The sequence below is a fragment of the Geotrypetes seraphini genome, chromosome 15 (assembly GCF_902459505.1).
Source record: "Geotrypetes seraphini chromosome 15, aGeoSer1.1, whole genome shotgun sequence".
In the NCBI taxonomy this organism is placed as follows: domain Eukaryota; kingdom Metazoa; phylum Chordata; class Amphibia; order Gymnophiona; family Dermophiidae; genus Geotrypetes; species Geotrypetes seraphini.
Window position 1 is genome coordinate 6,669,566 of NC_047098.1, and position 19,834 is coordinate 6,689,399.

Below are 19,834 nucleotides of genomic sequence, written 5' to 3' on the forward strand. Positions count from 1 at the left end.
CTCTGGACTTGTTAAGCTATCGGTCATTAAACAGTAATAGAGACTGGACAATGAAGTTCTGTGGGGCCTGGATGACTTCCAGGTCCACCATGGCTCTGTCCAGAAAGGCAGTCAGAGCAGATAATTCAGTAGCAGATATGGCTCCAATTAAGTCCTGCAGAATGTTTGCTTCTGACCCGCCTAGTACTTTTTCACCTGATTAATATAGGCCTGAATATCAACATCATCGTTTGATTTTGTTTCTGGGAGCTTCCTAGCATTTCCTTAATTTAAAATCAACGTAAATCTTGAATTTGAAAGATAAAATGCATGATATAATAAATGATTGATCCGTCGCTGAAAAAAGCCTAGAGCAGCGGTCTCCAACGCGTGGCCTCTGAAGTCCTCCATTGCGGCCCTCAAACAGTTGGCTGAAATGCACTACGAATCCTGTAGATGCAAACAATCTCTTGAGCCACTGTTGACATTCCAAAATAAAGCAAGTTTATAAAATCTATCCTTGAAGTATTGTAGAATCAATATTAGTATCAATTTTTAATGCCCAGTCTGAACAAGCAGGTCAATGGTTTATAAAATGTAGTTGTAAGCTTGAAATCTCTTGGCAGCCCTCACAGCTTTCTTGTAGTCACACCGCGGCCCTTTACACGAGAAAGATTGGAGACCACTGGCCTAGAGCATTATTTCAGACTTGAATGGACTGATGCATGAGAATATTAATGAAGGGATGGGATTCCAGAACTCGATTCTAAGGTGAAGGCCAAGTTCTGGGAGATCAAATAGCATCAGTGCTATTATGGAGTCATTTGAGGCTTCGGATCAGAACACATTCAAAAGCTGGTATATTAGGGGACTGGCTGAACTTGAAAAGAGAAGCCTGAAAACTATGCAGGTGATCTTTCAAGGCTTTTAACCAACAATTAATATTTCTGATGAGAAAGAGACTAGGTTTGATGAAAGAGATGACTCTGATTTCTATTATCAGCTGGAGGGAGACCTTCCAAGAGACGCACGACCGGAAGGAAACATCTTGATGATCCCTTCAATCAGAATGCAAGATGCAGGAACTTATATGTGTACAGCAGCCAACAGACAAGGAAAGGTGACGGCCTTCTCTGTGCTGAGGGTCCAAGGTGAGCCTGGACATCTCTTAGACCAACCTAGAACAAACAGGCAAAATTCCCATGGCACTTGGGCCATCATCTAATGGGGTTTTCCTCATCATTCCTTCAGACCAGTCTAGGTGCATGGCTTACCTTCTCCTGCCAGCAGATGGAGACAGAGAGCTACTAGTTAAACCCCTTTTACCCTATAAGGGAATCTGTGCAGTCTGGCACCAACCAGTTATTTCTTAGTCTTCAGCAGATGGTAGGTAAGCTCCGGTGCAATCTTGCTGTGGCCTAGTAGAAATGTAGAAGGAATTGGGTCTTAGGTTCAGGGCTGCAACATTTTTGGCCCCTCGGTGAGTGAACACAGAGGTCCATAACACAGAGCCAAGGGGAGCGAAACAGGGTCCCTCCTCTCCCTTCCCACCTTTTAGGGGCTCTTGGGCCTTAAAGCTTGGAGCCGGTCCCCAACCCCCACCCTCTACTCATGGGAGAAGACCCTTAACAGTCTGGAGCTGGGAGTAGAAAGGAAACGGAGAAAAGCATCCGAAGCCCATGGTAAGAGCTCCAAGGGGGCAGGGAGGTGTCACATGCAGAGGCTCAATTTCAGCTGGTGTCAGGCAGGCAGCAGACAGAGCTGTGAGCACAGGACAGCTCAGAGAGGGTGCGGCTGCTAAGCGCGTTCCAACTTTTATCTCATCTTAATAAGTGTTCCTCATAGTGTTAGGATATATGCAAGCCATTCCTAATTATTAAGTTTAGTCTTATCTAGAGAGACATGTCATGGATTAGATGCTGTTAAGAGGCTTAACGTCATTCTACATTCCTTTGCGTGACACTGTAGGCTGGACATAGATATAGCAGGATGTGACCTTCCAGTCTAGTGTTGTCCGACTCCCACCCGTGTTAGATATTGCTCTGGACTGGACTGGTCTGGAGGGGATGATGAGGAAGGGGAAATTAGATCTTACTTGCTGATTTTCTTTCCTTGAGTCCCTCCAGTCAAGTCCAGAACCCAGCTGTGTCTCAGCCTAGGTGGTTGAAAAGAATATGTCTGGAGTTAGAGGTTCTAGTTCCGGGTACTTCAAGCTGCACATTACTTGAGGATGGTACAGTTTTGGGGGTTGTTTTCTTTTCCTTGGTTAAAGAGGGGATTAGTTGCGTGGTTGATTAATTGGTTCAGTTCTTTGCTAAGGAAATACTGGTGCCAGACGGCACAGGCCCCCTTCTAAGGCAGAAACATTCAGCCAGTAGTTCTCAGTCTCCATCTGCTGGCAGGAGAAGGTAAACTGACACATCTGGACTGGTTTGGAGGGACTCGGTGAAAGGAAATGAGCAGGTAAGGTGTAATTTCATATTATCGTACAGATTTTAGTTTTGCTCCAAACTTACTTATGGTGTGGGTAAGGTGCTATTTCCAAATTGCCGAAACGCTAGCATTACGCATTTTCTCATGCTTAGCAATTTTAGTAAAACTTTGGAAAGGACTGTTTCTCGGGCCATTTCAGGTTTTAGCCCTGTTGGGGGTTTATGCAGTGAGGCCTCTGAGCCTGCTTTCCAGAAAAGGGGTGGGGGAAGGGATATTTTTGGATGTCTGATGATGGGCTTTGAAATGGGGGGGGTGGTAGGTTGAGGAGTGGGGGGGGGCCTGTCTCCCAAATATGGGGGTGGAGAGCGTACCTCCTGAGGTAGCTTTGCTGCGAGAAAAAGGGATGTTCTAGTCCAGGGGTGTCCAACCTTTTGGCTTCCCTGGGCCGCATTGGCCGGAAAAAAATGTTTCTGGGGCCGCACAAACATGCAAATGCTGCAAGACAGAGGGAGCCGGCAAGACGGTAAACACCCGGGAGCAGCAGAGGAAAACACTGTATCGCCCTCGACCGTTGGACACCCCTGTTCTAGTCTCTGCAATGGATGGAGACGAGAATCTAGAGGAGGCGGAGGAGCTTGCTAGACCTCTGGTGGAAAATTATCCAAAACACAGCAGTACATCTGATTTTGGGTTAGAAAAATGTCAAATATATCACACCATATTACAGAAAATTACACTGGTTACCAATTAAAGCCAGTACAGTGGTACCTTGGATTACGAGCATAATCTGTTCCAGGAGCATGCTCGTAATCCAAAATGCTTGTTTATCAAAGCGAGTTTCCCCATAGGAAATAATGGAAACTCACTTTGATGCGTTCCCCCCCCCCCCCCCGAGAACCGGCATTGCTCCCCTCGAAGGCCTCCCTCTGCGAACGTGAATGTGAACTCACAGGCCTTGAGCATGCTCAGATGCTCAAGGCCCAGCAGACGAGTAGGCCGATCTTCAAGAGTGCCCAGATGAGGGTAAGAAGCGGGGGGGGGGGGTGCCCAATTGAGTCGGGGGGGGGTGTCGGATCGTGGTGGGGGGTGCCGGTTCGAGGCAGGGGGGGTGCCGGATTGCGGGGGGTGCTCGTAAATCGAGCCATGCTCGGTTTCCGAGGCACCGATTTTGCAAATGTTTTGCTCGTCTTGCAAAACACTCGCAAACCGGTGCACTCGTAAACCGAGGTACCAATGTATAATATTTAAACTTAGCTGTTTATGTAACAAAACATTACTAGGAATAGCACCTGCTTATCTCTTGAAACACTTCGTTTGACCAGATAAAGTTCGTTTTACACGTAGAACTTACCCTTTTCTCATTTCCGACTGCGAACGGATGTCGGTTTAAAAGATTCTCAGATAAAACTTTATCTTTTCAGGCTGGTGTTAACTTTTGAAAGGGCTCCTTTTACTAAGCCGCTTTAGGGCTTTAACGTGCGGGATAGCGCACGCTAAACCGCCGCACGCGTGCTAGACCTTGAGCTGGCGTTAGTCCTAGCCACGTGGCGCGGGTTTAGCGCTCGCTAAAATGCTGCGTGCGCTAAAAAACGCTAACGCAGCTTCGTAAAAGGCGCCCTCGGTGTCTTTATTTCTAAATTCATCTTCGTATCCAAGTTTTAGAAGATCATTGAAGACTTAACTCATTTGACAAATTTGTTTAATCGAGTTTCAAGTTTATTAAGGATTTGATAAATCGCTTATTCGTAATTTACTAAGCGAATTACAGTAAAAATCCAAAGTAAACAGACCACATACAATTTAAAAAAATTGAGTTAAAAAGGGAGTAAGGGGGTAAAGTTACAAAATTAACCATTTTAGAGAAAGAAAAGAGCTATAGAGGGAAAAAAACATAAGAACATAAGAACATAAGCAGTGCTTCCGCCGGGTCAGACCATAGGTCCATCCCGCCCAGCAGTCCGCTCCCGCGACGGCCCGAACAGGTCACGGCCTGTCTGAGTCACCAGAAGGGGCCCCCCTTGCCACCTTGGTTTCCCATTGAAGTCCTATCTTCCCATCGAAGTCCTAACCCTCCGGTCTTGCACATGCACGACCTGGTTGGATTTCTATACTTATTACCTGGTTAGCTTTCTATACTTATTACCTGGTTGGATTTCTATACTTATTACCTGGTTAGCTTTCTATACTTATTACCTGGTTGGATTTCTATACTTATTACCTGGTTAGCTTTCTATACTTATTACCTGGTTGGATTTCTATACTTATTACCTGGTTGGATTTCTATACTTATTACCTGGTTGGATTTCTATACTTATTACCTGGTTAGCTTTCTATACTTATTACCTGGTTGGATTTCTATACTTATTACCTGGTTAGCTTTCTATACCTGTGTTACATCCCAGAACCTCCCTCAGTATCCCACGATCCCTTTATCCCTCAGGAATCCGTCCAATCCCTGTTTGAATCCCTGTACCGTACTCTGCCTGATCACTTCCTCCGGTAGCGCATTCCAAGTGTCCACGACCCTTTGGGTGAAAAAAAACTTCCTTGCATTTGTTCTGAACCTGTCTCCCTTCAGTTTCTCCGAATGCCCCCTCGTGCCTGTTGACCCCTGGGGGGGGGGGGGGTATCCATTTTTCTATATTTTCTTTTTTAATTTTTTAGTAGGGAGTCTACTGCACTGTATATATTCCATTTAGAGGTTAAAAGCATCTTTAAACAGAAAGGTTTTTAAGTTGTTTTTTTCGTCTCTTCTATATTGGGGTAGGGAGTTCCAGACGGTATTTGTTCGTCCATGCTGATGTATTTTCGCTGCTTCTTACGCAATTTCTCTTGATGTTAACCGCTCTGAAGGGCAAGGTGTTGCGGGATACAAATCATTTTTTAATATTATCATTATAATATTATAATATTATTAAATAAGGCAGGTACCTCGCAATGGATTCTTATTTTTATTTTGTATTTGTATCGTTTTTATTTTTTTATTTCTATCTTTACTATTTAATCCTAATTTAATATACTTACTGAATTCTTGTTAGAATATTCATATTCTCGTCTCTATCTCTATTTCTATCTTTTACATTATATTTGTTTACTATTCATTAATTATTCCTCAGGTACTTTAGCTAGATTGTGAGCCTTCGGGACAGTTAGGGAATTTCCAAGTACCTATCTTTAATCATTTTATTTTATTGTATCTTCAATGTATTCTGTATTGTAAACCACTTAGAAACTTCACGGTTATTAGCGGTATATAAGGATTAAATTAAATTAAAATTAAATTAAAAATTAAATCAATTTTAAACAGATTTCAAGTAGCTGATCTCTTTATTTGCTGTTTGTATCTGGCTAGTAATTTTACCCGTTCTTTCCCCTCCAGAGCGAGTGATACCATATTTTACCGACAGTCTCCAGTCTTTTCTAAAATTGCCAACCATCAAAGATGCCTACAATACGCTTGAGATTCGCATTACCTTCCGTCCAGATACTGCTGACGGTAAGATCAACACACACAAATGCATCATGGGATTCCTTTGGCTGTCCAAACCAGAAAGATATCGCTCCATTCCTACAAGCTCCGTCCTCACCAGCAGAGGCCTCAAACACTTTAAAATCATAAGTGTTCGAGGGCTTGTGTGGTTAAGGCAGTTTACAGGAAGGGGGCAGGGACAAGAACAGCAACAAAACTTGCGGGGACGGGAAAATGGAGCTCCTGTGGGGATGGGCCATTTGGCCTTTTATCTGCCATCATGTTTCTGTGTAACATATATAAACATATTTTAGCCATATGGGAAGCTGATCTTCGGACACGGTGAATGCAGGCAAACTAGTAAGGACTGACTTGGCAGGAAGGTGTGGGCTGAAAGGTCCACGTGTCCATGACCAGTTGACTATATGTTGAAAATCCACCCCCAAATGTGAATATGTTGACGACTGTTCCTTTAATCCGTGCCAGTGGAAATGTTATGCTTTCGTTTTTGCACAAACCCTTCTACAGAAACTAGCACAATATGTAAGTTTTTAATGCCACCTGACCCTTAAAAAGAAAAGTTTTTAAAATATATTTTTTACAGGTGTGCCGATGCCAACAGAGCAGGTTTCTTTTGTTTTGTTCAAGAAACAGGGCAGCTCTATAACCTGGGCAGTAACTTTTGTGTGCTTTTAAATGTAGCTGCGTGCACTTATCGTAATGGTTGCTGTTTTGCAAATACCTGACCGCACCTGTTTGCAAGAGACGCGCACAGGGCCGGAGCGAGAGTGGGACATTGTTGGGGCTCCATTGTTATTCTATAAAGGAAAATAGATGCATGTCGTCCCTTACAAAACAGGCTCCTCCTGCAAGCCTTCAAAGGGAAACTGAAAAGCCAGTGTCCAGTCAAAAACGCCCAAGACAATCCTGCACGGACAATTGGGCGCAGCACGTCAGCGTGCTGGATTTCAACACTATTTTAAAGCGCTCGGGGGGGGGGGTGAGGAGGGAACCCCCCTACTTTAGTTAGAAATGTTGGCGCTCCCGTAATTTTTCCCTAAAAAACAGAGGAAATGGCTGTTTCCTCTGTAATGGGGGATTCCCACCCCCACCCCCTCGGAGCGCTTTAAAATAGTGTTGAAATCCAACGCACTGACGTCCTGCGTGCGATTGTTTGGGGGGGGGGTTTGTCCACGCGTGATTGTCCCGTGCAATGTCGTCTATGAGCTGAAAAGCCACCTTTTCAAAGACGCCTTCTCGATATAACTTTGAACCTAACCATCAATCTCTGTTAAAAACAAAGTTATTCACTTATTTTTACAACCCCCCCCTCCCCCTTTTTTGTTCTTACCTTGAATGTTTTCTTTTCTTTTAACAATTGAACTTCCTCCCCGCCTACCCCAAAATTATGTTCATGTATTTTAACATTGTTCAGTAATTTTGGACTAGGCAATTGTATCACATTTTAATAAAGCTTGAAACTTCAGACACCTCATTCGAAGTGCCCTGTTACAGAATTGCCCCCTATGTATCTCAGGGGTTTGGATACCCTGAATCTTGTTACTCAGTCTGTTTTTTCTTCTCTCGTCTTTTTTCTCTCTGCTTCCTGCCTATTCTTCTTCCCATCCCTTGCGCCATTTTTTTCTCCCTTTCTGTCTCACTCCACCTACCTTATCTCTCTTGTGATTGCTCCTCCCCTCCTCCTCCTTCTCCCTTTTGCTTATTCCCTGGCTATTCCTTTCACCTTCTCCCCTCTTCCCAATCCTTGTTTTGCCATTTCTCTTGTTCCATATTCATGCTGTCCTGTGTACCCCACTCCTACAATTTACCCCATTCCTCCCCTGCTTCGTCATTCGTGCCTTTTAACTCCTCTTTTCTTCTCCATGCACTTCCTTCCCACGTTCCCCCTTCCTCTGATTTCTGCTTTCCACCTTCTCTTACCTGTCCTCTTCCGCTATTGCTCCCTCCAGCTCTTATTCTGTATTCAGGTAAGTCCCCAGTTCCTTCTGCCTGCTCTTGAAAGTGAAAAACCGGAGATGATTTTGAGCTCTGGAGTGCAGAGGGGTGCCTCCCTCTTTTGTGCTTACGGTCATGATTCGCTTTGGACCATGGGATTTAAATATGCAAGCCTTGCTAATGGAATAACCAGAACAGAGCCAGTAGCAGTAGAAGCTCTTCCTAACCTGCTGGGCAAAGCTGCTTCTTGGTGTGTCCTGTCTAACCTTCGGTTTCCGAGCACAACGCTCTCCTTTGTCCCTCTGGCCCCAGATCAGGCGTTTCAAGGAAATGTGCCTCGTACCATACACAGCAAGATTCATGGGAGTAAGGCTTGTAGAATGACACGATCTTCACCTTATGATTAAGTTTATGGAGTAAAGAGCAAATTTGGAAAATGTAGAGAAGATACAACGGTAGAAGGAATGATAGTCACTTTAGAAGGCAGGAAAGCAAACCAAAATCATCTCAATAGATACCATAAACCATAATAAACTGTTCCAGCTGAATATCGGGCCCTTGGGTCTTTTGGAATCTGCCAGGATACAGATTTTTTTCATTAGGGATTCAGGGATCAACTACAAAAATTCATATAATTACATATGAAAAGAATTAGCTTCTAAACGGCACTGTCTTGAGCCTTGGCTACTGGAACAAACTCCTAAGTATAGATAAGGCAATGTGGCTGCTGAGATTGTGATGTCATAATGCCTCATTCCACCAATGCCTAAGAGCCAACCTCATCAGTGATGTCATAATGGTATGATTATTCCTATACAGGCAGTACCCAGGTTAAGAACGAGTTACCTTGTACGTAACTCAGAACCTGTAGATTTTAGGATTCTGCTCCCAGCTGACAAAAGGGCCAACTAGTTCCCTCTAAGGTACAGCATGCACAACCACACACTGTTCTTAATGCGGCCATGCATCATTCCTGAATCTGCTGCTGGAGAAGTGTAGAAGTCTAGGTCACTGGAAATACTGCTCAGTGAAATCAAATGAAGCCATGAGCATTCTTAAGTACGAGTCGTACTTAGGTCAGTCGTCTGTAACTTGGGGACTGCTTGTATACACAGTCACCCCCCCCCCCACACACACACACACCATACTAGGCTGCACTTGGTACAAAAACCTATACCATCCTCCTTAAATGAACATTAGTTATGGGGGGGAGGGTAATGTGAAGGGATACAAGGACAGCTGTACCAATGTGTTATGAAGAAGAAACAGAGCATTGGTTTATAATCCAATATTAATCTGTGCAGGAAACACAAGGTTATGTGTGTTTTGTTAGTGGACTTGTTCTGCCATGCTCGAGAACAAGATACAGAGGTAATCTGAAACAGGGCTTTCCATCATCTTATCCGTGAAGGACTAGTAATAACAGTGACTAAATAGAAAGCACCTAAGAATACGGAGAGCAAGCAGTAAGAAAAAGCATTTCCTTCCGTTTAGAAAACAGTGCCATCTAGTGGCATTACGAAGATAACGGGCTTTAATTTATGGCTGTTGTACACAGTGAACCCAAAAAAAACCACACACCAAAATGGGGTTTTTTTTGTTGTTGTATCTTCCACAGACCTCGGCTGATTCTTGTGAAATTTAGTATGTCGTATCCTGAGGGAAGTTGGTGAAAATAATGTAAATATTTCCCACTAGTGCATTGTTTCTGTGGGACGCGCACACAAACATGATAATTTGTAAACAGTCTGTATCAAAAATGGTTTTCACTGCAGACGACCAAATTCTGATAAAGAACTTTGTACTGCTAAAAGGTTATGGCAGTAAAAGATTGTTGAAAGAGTCTCCACAGAAGGATTTTAACAAAAATGACCTTTGATGTGTTGCTAAGCAAGATTCAAGCAACGGGCACTGTGGATTGTAAGCCAGGCAGTGGATGACCTCGCTCATTGCATTGTACACAATCTTATAGTGAGCCAGGAAGACGAGCCTCAAACACACCGACCAAGGCTGAGGGTGTGCCTTTGTGCAAAGGGAGCACACTTCGAACATCTGATTAATTGAACATTACTGAATGACTTTAGATTTTTGTGCAAGATATGTCATAAAACTTTTTGATGTGCTTTTATTCAGTTCACACTTCATTTTCACAAGGTAGTGTTGCGGTACAGCAGGAAATATTTACATCATTTTGCATTAACTTCCCTCAGGATACAAAACACTAAATTTCATAAGAATTGGCAAAGTTATGTGGAAGATACAAGAAAAAATGTTTGTTTGGTTTTTTTTTTGGGGGGGAGTTATTGGTTCACAGTGTAGAACAGCCATAAATTAAAGCCCGTTATCTACTGTAATGCCACTAGATGACGCTGTTGGGTTTTTTTGGTTCACAGTTTATATCTCAACATATCATTGCCTGTTGTACAGTCGACCAAGGACTGGTATTATCAGTGTATAAGCAATGGTAGCACAGTGGGTGGGTTGGGAGGGGGTTGTCATGCAGAGTGGGCTCTGTAAATGAGTTACATAAGGACAGACGTCTCATTCTAGAAAGCAAGGCTAGCAGACTTCCCAGCAAAGGGGGTTGTGTGTTGTTTGTAGAAAGATGTAGACGTGTAGTGCTGTCTCATTCACACATACTACACCCAGGCTTTGCTCAGGATTCCAAGTTCTTTGGTTATGGCTCTCTTCTCCTGCTATAATGTGACTTGTCTGTGCCTCGTAGGGATGTTGCTTTTCAACGGGCAGAAGAAAAGCAGCAATGGAGCTGATTTCATCTCTTTCGGTTTGGTGGGAGGTCGCCCTGAAGTGAGGTGAGGAGCTGCGGCATCTTTTTAATGCATACCAAGATCAGTCTTCCAAGGGCATTCATTACGTTGTGGATAGGGTTACCATATATTTCTCCAGGAAACTCCGGACACATGACCCTGCCCCGTTCCGCCTTCAGCCCCGCCCCCCCCCCACAAAGTCTCCTCTCTCCTTCCGGACGAGCTCCAGCTATGTCTGGAGGGCCTGGAGCATGCGCGGATGTGTGTGTGATGTCATCCACGCATGTTCAGAGGCCCTCCAGATGCAGCCGGAGCTCATCGGGGCTTTTCAGAACCTGGACCCCTAGACCTGCCCCCCGGGCCTGCCCATCCCCCCCTAATTCCACCCCCAGTCCTGCCCTAGCCCTGCCCCCCCCCCCTGACTGCTCTTGTTGGGCAGAGAGGAAGTCCGTGCATGCGCGAATCACGTGCAGCATCTGCGCATGCACGGACTTCCGCCCTGCCTGATGCGATTTGAGGGGTTTTGAAAAGCCGTTCAGACACGTCTGGAGAAATCTGACCCTAACCATAAGTGGAGTTGGGAATATCTTAACCACCACCAGACAGGACTTAACAAAGATCTGAGTTTCCTGTTACATTAAAAATGTTTTAATAGTGGTAAATTCCACAGAGTGTATCGAATAACTTTTCTGCTGATCTTCAGGACCAGATATTCAGTGATCTTCCTTAACTCTATAATGTCTGTTCTAAATCCACTTAAAGTTAATGGGAACGATCAGTGGCGTAGTGAGAGGCGCCCCTCCCCCACCCCCATGCGCCCCCTCCCCTTCCACGTACCGCTTTAACATTCGCGGCGCACGCAGGAACCCCCCACCTGCTGCTCGCACCAGCCTCGCCTCTTCCTCTGACGTCACTTCCAGGGCTCGGATCCAGGAAGTGATGTCGGAGGAAGAGCCAACGCTGGTGCGAGCAGCAGGTTGGGGTGGCTGTTCACGCCGCGAATGTTAGAAGTATAAGGGAAGGGGCATGCGGAGAGGAAGATGGCTGCTGACGCCCTCACCAAGATGGCGCCCGAGGCGGATCCCCCCCTCCCTCCCCCCCTTACTACACCACTGGGAATGATGAGCTGGTTTAATGTAAGTAAGTTTCTTACCACTGAGTATCTGTCTTTTTTTTTTAACTTTTGCTTATTTTCTTTTCCGTTTGTTTCAGTTTCTCTTTCACTCCTCCTCTTACCTCCCCCGACCCCCAAATACACCCCTTTCAATTCCTTTTCTTTCCCCCGTGTTAAGATTTGTCTTCTAAATTCCAGGTTTGACGCTGGCTCAGGAATGGCAACGGTCCGTTACCCAACCCCTATCAAACTGGGAGAGTTCCACACAGTGACAATTTATCGCAACCGGACACGGGGGTCCCTGGTGGTGGATGACCAGCTTCCTGTCAACGGGACGTCCCAGGTGGGTGCCCTGTCTCACAGCCTATTGCCTTAGTGGGATCTTAGATGATCGCAACTAGAAAATTTGCTGCTTTCAAATCATAAGAAATTGTTTCTTCACCCCACCCACCCCGCAACCCTCCCCCTTCCAATACCAGCTCCGAGCTGGCTGTAGATTTCCAGCATTAAGAGCAGGGAATAGCAAATGTAGTGGTGCAATAAGGAGGGGGGCAGGGGGGAAGCATAATACCGCAGACGCCATTTTGGTGGGGACGGTGACCCCCTCTTCTCCCCCCCCCCCGGTGCCTCTTTGTCTTTCACAGTTGTGAGCAGCACTGGCCTTGTCTCTCCCTCTGAAATAACTTCCTGGTTGTGGGACCAGGAAGTGACATCAGAGGGAGAGCCAAGGCCGTCCCGGGCAACAGGTTGGAGATGGTTCTCGCTCCGGCAAAGAGTTAAAGAGGTACGGTGAGGGCGCCATCGCCCCAGGCGCCGTCTACCCTTGCTACGCCACTGAGCAAATGACCTCATTAACATCCTTTTGACTTCATTTAAATAGAGTTTGTGGCCACCTTTGGCACGTGCGTTGTTTCCTGTGCTAGAGCCCTCGGAACGTTCTACACAGATTAGCACTGGCATCAGGTTCTGAGCACTGAGGCCTCACAGCCGCAAATTTATTTGTTCTTTTTGCAATTGTTGCCTATTTTTTTTTTTTAGTGGGGGGGTGGGGAGGTTTCATCTGGGAAGGTAGGTTTATAGCACTCAGCAATTTATTTACCTTTTGGAGAATTTAATCTCTCTTTTAGCTCTTATTTACAAGAACAGAAGAAACCACCGGCTTTAGCAAATTCTGCAGGTTTGAGACCTCTGGCAATGTGGCTGCAGACTAAAGTTCCAATTGCCTGTGTCGTCACGAGATCTCCCCAGGCTGAGGCGCCATCGGCAGTGTTCCTGCCATGTTCTTTTCCATTTTGAAAAAAATAGAAGCTAACTATTGCAAACAGGTGGAAACTTCTAGTAAATAGAAGGAACACTCCCACCCCCCTTAACAGAAATACCCTATCTTTGGAACTCTTTTTTGGTATATAAACTTAAGGTTTAGTTTAGTTTAGTTTAGTTTATAATGGAGTAGCCAGCGGAGGGAGTTTGGAGGCCTGGGCCTAGGCCCTCTCACCTGCTCAAACCCCCTCGGCTTTAATGGCAGCCAAATATGTCTCCTGCACAAGCCCCACCTGCGTTGTTCGAGCAGAACTTAAGTCAGAAGGCAAGCTTCACAATTAGACTGAATGCGAGCATCGGCAGCTGACTTGAGCGCGACATCTTCAGCTGATGAGGTTTGCATCCCTGCCAGTGACGGTATATTTTAACATGATGGTAGGGGGGAAAGTAAGGGGGAGAGATTACCTTGTCTCTTCAATCCACCTTTGGGATCCCTTCCTCCCCCCCCCCCCCCCCCCCCCCCAGAAAATGGACTTCTGGCTACATCCCTGCTCCAAGAGAGAAGGGAGAGAGGAATGGAAGGGACAGAAGTGTTTCCCACCACCAGCAACTCCACTTCTCATCCTCTGGAGATGTCAAACTCTGGGACACATTATTTTTCTAATATTTGGCAAAAAGATGAATCCTGGCCGCATCCCAAGGGGGTTCCTAGGACTGGTAACTGGGCAGAGTTTGCCAAAGTCAGGGCCCTGGTTGCTATTAAACTTCCCTTCTGACCTCGTAAAGACATGGTTAGCTGGACTTATGACTAAGCTCTAATTTGGTTTTTCTTTCCTCTCCGTTAGGGTAAATTTCAAGGGCTGGATCTGAATGAGGAGCTGTACCTGGGCGGGTACCCAAACTATGACACCATCTCTAAAACAGGCCTCAAAAATGGGTTTGTCGGTAAGAAGTGTCAAGACGCTCCTTAATTTCTCTCCCTCCCATATTATTTAATCTCACCTCCAGGTACGGCTGTCCGAAAGGTTTTGTGATCACACAGGGCCCAAGGAAGACAGAGGTACGCAAATCACTCCCCGTCCAGCATCTCCCCAAAGTGTCCATGGGTGGAGTGCTGGGAGACATAACACACAGAGTTTGATTCCAGCAGGGGGTGCTCTTGCCTCCGGCTATTCTCTTCCAATCTCATCCCAGAGGAAATATGTCTCTCCTTTCTGAATCCACTGTTCTCAGCAACTCACCTCTGTCTCCAAAAATCACTTCACTCGTACATTCACGCTCTCAGATCCCTATAACTGTGTGTCTGCTGACATCACTTCACCCCCCCTTTTGTCCTGTTGAATCCACTCACCTTGGCTTAACCAGTCGTTCTACTGTAAGCTGCTTTGCATAAATATTACTATTTTTATTTCTGATTTTCAAATTCATGGTCTCTTTAATATTTGGGGAAGTTGAGAAGGCCCAATGCTTTTCATGACCCCTGTCTGCGTCCGTCCTCCCACACTCCTGTTTAAATCCCCTCACCCCACGGCCAGGGTAAGCAGCTTGGCTCTCCTACCTACAAAAGCAGAGTTAATACTGAGTCACTGGGAGGGGGGAGGGGAAGGTCAGCGACATCTCTGAGGCTTCCCGTCCAACAGAACTTCAGAATGGTCTCTCCATTCTACATGTGAATTTTTCCTTCCCAAATTCCTTACATTTACATAACATAACTGGAGTTTATTGTTTGTATTGACTGCTTTTTCAATAAAAATTATTTGCAAAAAAAAAAAACAACAAACCTCACTTCTATACCACAATTACCGTTATTCTTTAGGATTTGGTGCTTCTTTGCAGGTTTATCTAAAGGCATCGTTCATGTCCCAGTAACGATGTACATCGCAAGGGTGTTCTGTTGGTTAGAGTTGTGGATTGAGAGCCAGGAACGATGGGGTTTTCATCCCCTGTTTTCCACTAATGCTGCCTGTGACTTTGGGCAAATCAGTTTATGCTCCATTAAAGACCGACATCCTTATTTACTAAGATGTATTAAAGTGTGTTAACTGCATAGCTAATATATTGCTCCCATAATGCCCCTGAATTAATAACTTGCCTTCAAGAACCTGGAAAGAAAAGCCATTAAATCCAGACCTTATCTCTCTGCTCCTTTACGTTGGGCTGTTCTCTCTACCTCCTCCAGGTTGCGTAAGCCAACTGGTGATCCAAGGAGAAGAGGTCATCTTCAAGAATATGGATTTGAGTGGCCAAGGGATCTCCAACTGTCCCACTTGCAGAGACCAGCCATGTCAGGTGAGTCTTATTCATTTACATCAATTAAAACATACATAAGATAAAAGCAAACCATATCGTAAAATAATGTCTTCTCTTCAGTTGTCTCTAATAGTGACATACAGCTGAGTTTTCAACCTCTTCTTAAACTGAAACCGGTTTACACAGAGTCGCAATTGGCCCACCGGGGCATTCCACATTTTGACTACAAAGTTTTATTTTATTTTTCTTTCCAGCTTATGATTTATCTTTAATCTTATCTATTGTTTTGCCTTTTGTCTTTGTTTTGTTCTATTTCTATCATTTAAATTTCTCCAGAATTCTACTGTTCAACGACTCCCCCTTCTGCTTCTATTCCTTTCTCTCCTCTCTTCTACCTTCCAAAGTATTTAGATCAATGCTGTCTTGTTAAAATGTTTATTTTATTTTTATTTTTCCTCTAACTCTACTTTTCACTTCTCTATTACCCTCCAGGTACTTTAGTTAGATTGTGAGCCTTCGGGACAGTAAGGGAATTTTTCAAGTACCTTTCTTATTTCTAATCTTAATGTATATTTTCTGTAAACCGCTTAGAACCTAACGGATGTAGCGGTATATAAGAAATAAATTACATTACAATACAGAAAGTCGTCGCTCTAGTTTCTGCATAATTTCCCTCCACTATTGGAATTAATAGCATTGGATTTTCAGATCGTAAAGATCTATTAGGCTTATAGAGAGCCACAACATGTCGAAAGTACCCTGGTAAATAGTCTGATGGACCACAGAAACAACTTTGTGTTGCACCCGAAATACAATGAGTAACCAATGCAATTGCTTCAGAATTGGCGTAATATGTGCCTTCCGGTCAACTCCCATCACTAACCTAGCTAGGGCATTTTGTACCAATTGTAATGCTCTCCCTCTTGTTTTTGAAATTCCAAGGCGGAGAGCATTACGATAGTCTAAACCTAGACAGAACCATCCCCTGCAAAAACAGTCTGAAAATCAGAAGGCAAAAATCAACGGTTTCAAGCGATAGAGCATATGAAGTTGGTTAAAACAGGCCTTAACAGTCTTAACTATTTGCAGCTTCATAGTCGGGTCTGAATCCAAAACAGCCCCCAGAACAGTCATTTCTGAGTTTCTCTGTGATAGGAGAACTCAGTGGTCAAGTAAGCAAACCAGGAAGAGTGTGTGGTGCGGTGGTTGGATCTACAGTCTCAGCACCCTGGGGTTCAAACCCCACGCTGCTCCTTGTGACCCTGGGCAAGTCACTCACTCAGTCCTCTGTAGCCCCAGGTACGCTAGATAGATTGTGAGCCCACCGGGACAGATAGGGAAAATACTTGATTACCTGATTGTAAAAACCGCTTAGATAAACCTTGATAGGCGGTATATAAGTACCTAATAAACTTGAGAAACTTAGTACTGGATCATTATAAGTCAAGTATCCAAAGTGAAAGAAATCACAGCTGGGCAGACTGGCATGCCCAATTTTGGTCTTTCTCTGTCTCATTCAATTTGTTACTGTAATGAAATCCAAGAGCTTTTGAGGGCTTTTGACGTTGGACCTGAGTGATCTCTGACATGCTGAACCAGAGCGCTGCCAAGTCGAAATCGTGTAGTGAAATGTTGATTAATTAAAAGTTGAAGCGATATAAAAACGTCTGACACCGTTCAGACTACCGAGTCGGATAGATCGCGGAAACTTTTAAAACTGTGTTTGCCGGTTGGGGGTGTGCTTTTATAGGGGCCAGGTGGGATACTTTAGGGGGGGAGGGCTGGCACATGCGCAAGGCTCTTTAGCTTTGCAGCTTTTAGACTGCCGGGTCGGCTCCGTCACGGGGACGTCACCTTCTTGTGTGGCTGTAAGATCCATCTGTCCAAGGAGAACTACCGTTACAGGTAAGCAACTTCTATTTCTTTCCCAAGGGACCCTCGGTCACAAGGCGGCACCCGCTCAAACTCAGAGGAGGGAAATTTAGTGGTGACACCAGGAAGTATTTCTTCACAGAAAGGGTGGTAGATCACTGGAACAAACTTCCGGTGCAGGTGATCAAGGCCACCAGCGTGCTCGACTTTAAGAATAAATGGGACATCCACGTGGGATCCCTACGAGGGTCGAGTTAAGGAACTAGGTCATTAGCACTCAGACTTAATGGGGTGGGACAATGGAGTGGGCAGACTTGATGGGCTGTAGCCCTTTTCTGCCGTCATCTTTCTATGTTTCTCTGTTTCTATAATCATTTTTGGATAAAACTTATTTTGGTCCAAGACGTGAGCAGAGAGCTTTGTAGCAAGGAAGAGAGATGGAATACTGAACTGGAGACTGTAAACCCCGGAAGGAGGTGATTGCACCCCATGCAAGCTGGTTACTTGCTCTGGGAATCGTATACAGTATACCCTCGTGAATTGGCGGTTGGCAGATCGCGGACTCGGCCTTTCGCGGTATTTTCCGACCGCCTGTTCCTGGTACTAAAGTCAGGTTACACCAATCAGGAGCTGCTTTGATGCGCCAGATGGCCCGACTTTAGTTCCCAGAAGAGGCGGTCGGAAAATACCGAGAATGATCCCGATTTTCAGCACTCGCCGGTGCCCCGGCCGCCCTCTCCTGCCTCCGATCCGCTCCTAAACCGCATTTAAAATTCGCGGGTGTTCCTGGTAGAAGTAGCTTCTGGTAATCGACTAAAAAGGTTTTGGCTCTTCTCGCCATGTTCAGTGATGTCGGGGCGTCTCTGGCGCCCACACAGGAGTTGGCATCTCCCCTGCTTAACCGCCTTTGATTTTACTTTGCAGAACCGCGGCATATGCCAGGATTCAGAGAGCAGCAACTATGTATGTATATGTCCTCAGGGATTTACTGGGAGCAACTGTGAACATTTCCAGGCTTTCCACTGCCACCCAGGTACTCATTTCTTTATTTGGTTTTTTATATTCCGTCCTCCCGGGGGAGCTCAGAATGGGTTAACGCACCAGTTGCTGATTGCCACTCGCATGGGAGATCTCTGTGCATCCACCAATCAGGGAGACAGAGCTGGAGCATGATGGCCAATCATGAGCCCTTCCTTGTAGAAGTGCTGCCACATTGGTGGATGTGCAGAGCTCTCCCAGGAGTGAACCTTGGAGCCTGCCACCACTCACTGCGGTTGTGCAGAGCGCGGGTGAGACTGGGTAGCATAACTGTGCAGCTCCAGAGCCAGACTACCTTGCATTAAACTGCTTCAGCCCAGCAGGTGCCAACATTAAATATGTAACAAAAAAAAAGAGCGTAAGGGGAGAGAATTACTGCACCGGGCATCTTCTTTCTGTTCATCAAGTTTTGCCTTAAATCTACTTCTTTGGGATAGCATTTTGTTGATATGCCAACCCCACCCGGGGGTTCCCCAGCCAGATGGATTTTCAAGGTGTCCCTAATGAATATGCATGAGGCAGATTTGCATATGATAGAGGTGGCAGGCATGCAAACCTGCCTCATGCATATTCATTAGGGATATAAGGATACTTTGGCTGAGCTGTCACTTACGTAGGGTCACCTAGGATTTTTCAGCCCACAACAGTTTTTAAGCCGCTGTCGGCCATGGGCTGAATTAAAGTGGATGTTCGGCACCAGGCTGTCTCCCGGCCTTGACACTGAATATTCGGGTCAGAGCGGTCACTGAGAAGTTATCAGGACAGTGATAGATATTCTGATCTTTTTGCTGCCCTGAGTTTGTGTTTACTTAGGTCCAAGTTCTCCAAGCGATGTCCCGAAGTTAGGTGGTGGTAGGCGTCCTGCCGCTGTCTAATGAACCAATTGGGACGCACTTTAAAAAAAAAAATGCAGGTGCCATTCTTAGGTGCCCATCTCATGCTAACTGAGGTGCTTAGGGATACCTATGGGCGCCTTAGGCCGGCTTGGGCCTGGTTTGCGCCGGGAAGTGGCCTTAGGTGTCTGTAGGCGTCCCTATGTGCCCTCATAGGCGTGAGACTGGTACTTGAAATGCAGGCCTGGCTTTACAACTAAAAATAAGACGCGCTTCTGGACGCGGCACCTGCTGTTGATTGCCCATTTTCCTGGCGCCTGCTCCAGAGTCAGGCCCTTCATGTCCAGCGGACTGAATGTTGCCATGAACTAATAATAGTTTATTTTTATATATCGCCATACCTGGGAACTAGTTAAGTGCCAGCTCAGTCCAAGCTCCGGCCCTAACCGGACAGTGCTGCGGCGATCCGAGCAGACCTGGTTAAGTGCCGCTGAATGCGGCAACTGGCCCACTTCGCGTGGTTTGAGCAGGGCGGCAGCCGCTCCTGGCTTCCTTCCTGACCCCCCCTAGAGCAGTGGTTCCCAACCCTGTCCTGGAGGACCACTAGGCCAGTCGGAGTTTCAGGAGAGCCCTAATGAATATGCATGGAGCAGATTTTGCATGCCTGACACCTCCATTCTATGCAGATCTCTCTCATTAGGGCTATCCTGAAAACCCGACTGGCCTAGTGGTCCTCCAGGACAGGGTTGGGAACCACTGCCCTAGAGTTCCCTTCTGGAACAGGCAGAAGATATCATTTGTATTTTAAGCTTTCTTACCCACGTCCTTACCAGGCAGGCGATGGCGTAGTGAGGGTGAAAGG

General features: G+C 45.6%; 1 protein-coding gene across 14 annotated transcripts in view; it reads left to right on the forward strand.

Annotated features, from left to right (window-relative positions):
* Positions 1 to 19,834, forward strand: part of HSPG2 (heparan sulfate proteoglycan 2) — a 332,003-nt gene that overhangs the window by 279,649 nt on the left and 32,520 nt on the right. For 10 of the 14 annotated variants that reach the window (XM_033922874.1, XM_033922879.1, XM_033922883.1 and 7 more), the window contains 8 exons: positions 983 to 1,130; positions 5,792 to 5,908; positions 7,852 to 7,869; positions 10,563 to 10,650; positions 11,918 to 12,062; positions 13,825 to 13,924; positions 15,159 to 15,268; positions 18,026 to 18,134. In XM_033922874.1, the coding sequence (XP_033778765.1) occupies positions 983 to 1,130; positions 5,792 to 5,908; positions 7,852 to 7,869; positions 10,563 to 10,650; positions 11,918 to 12,062; positions 13,825 to 13,924; positions 15,159 to 15,268; positions 18,026 to 18,134 (835 nt within the window). The remainder of the gene's footprint in view (positions 1 to 982; positions 1,131 to 5,791; positions 5,909 to 7,851; positions 7,870 to 10,562; positions 10,651 to 11,917; positions 12,063 to 13,824; positions 13,925 to 15,158; positions 15,269 to 18,025; positions 18,135 to 19,834) is intronic. The other 4 variants (XM_033922877.1, XM_033922886.1, XM_033922888.1 and 1 more) reach the window with 1 other exon arrangement.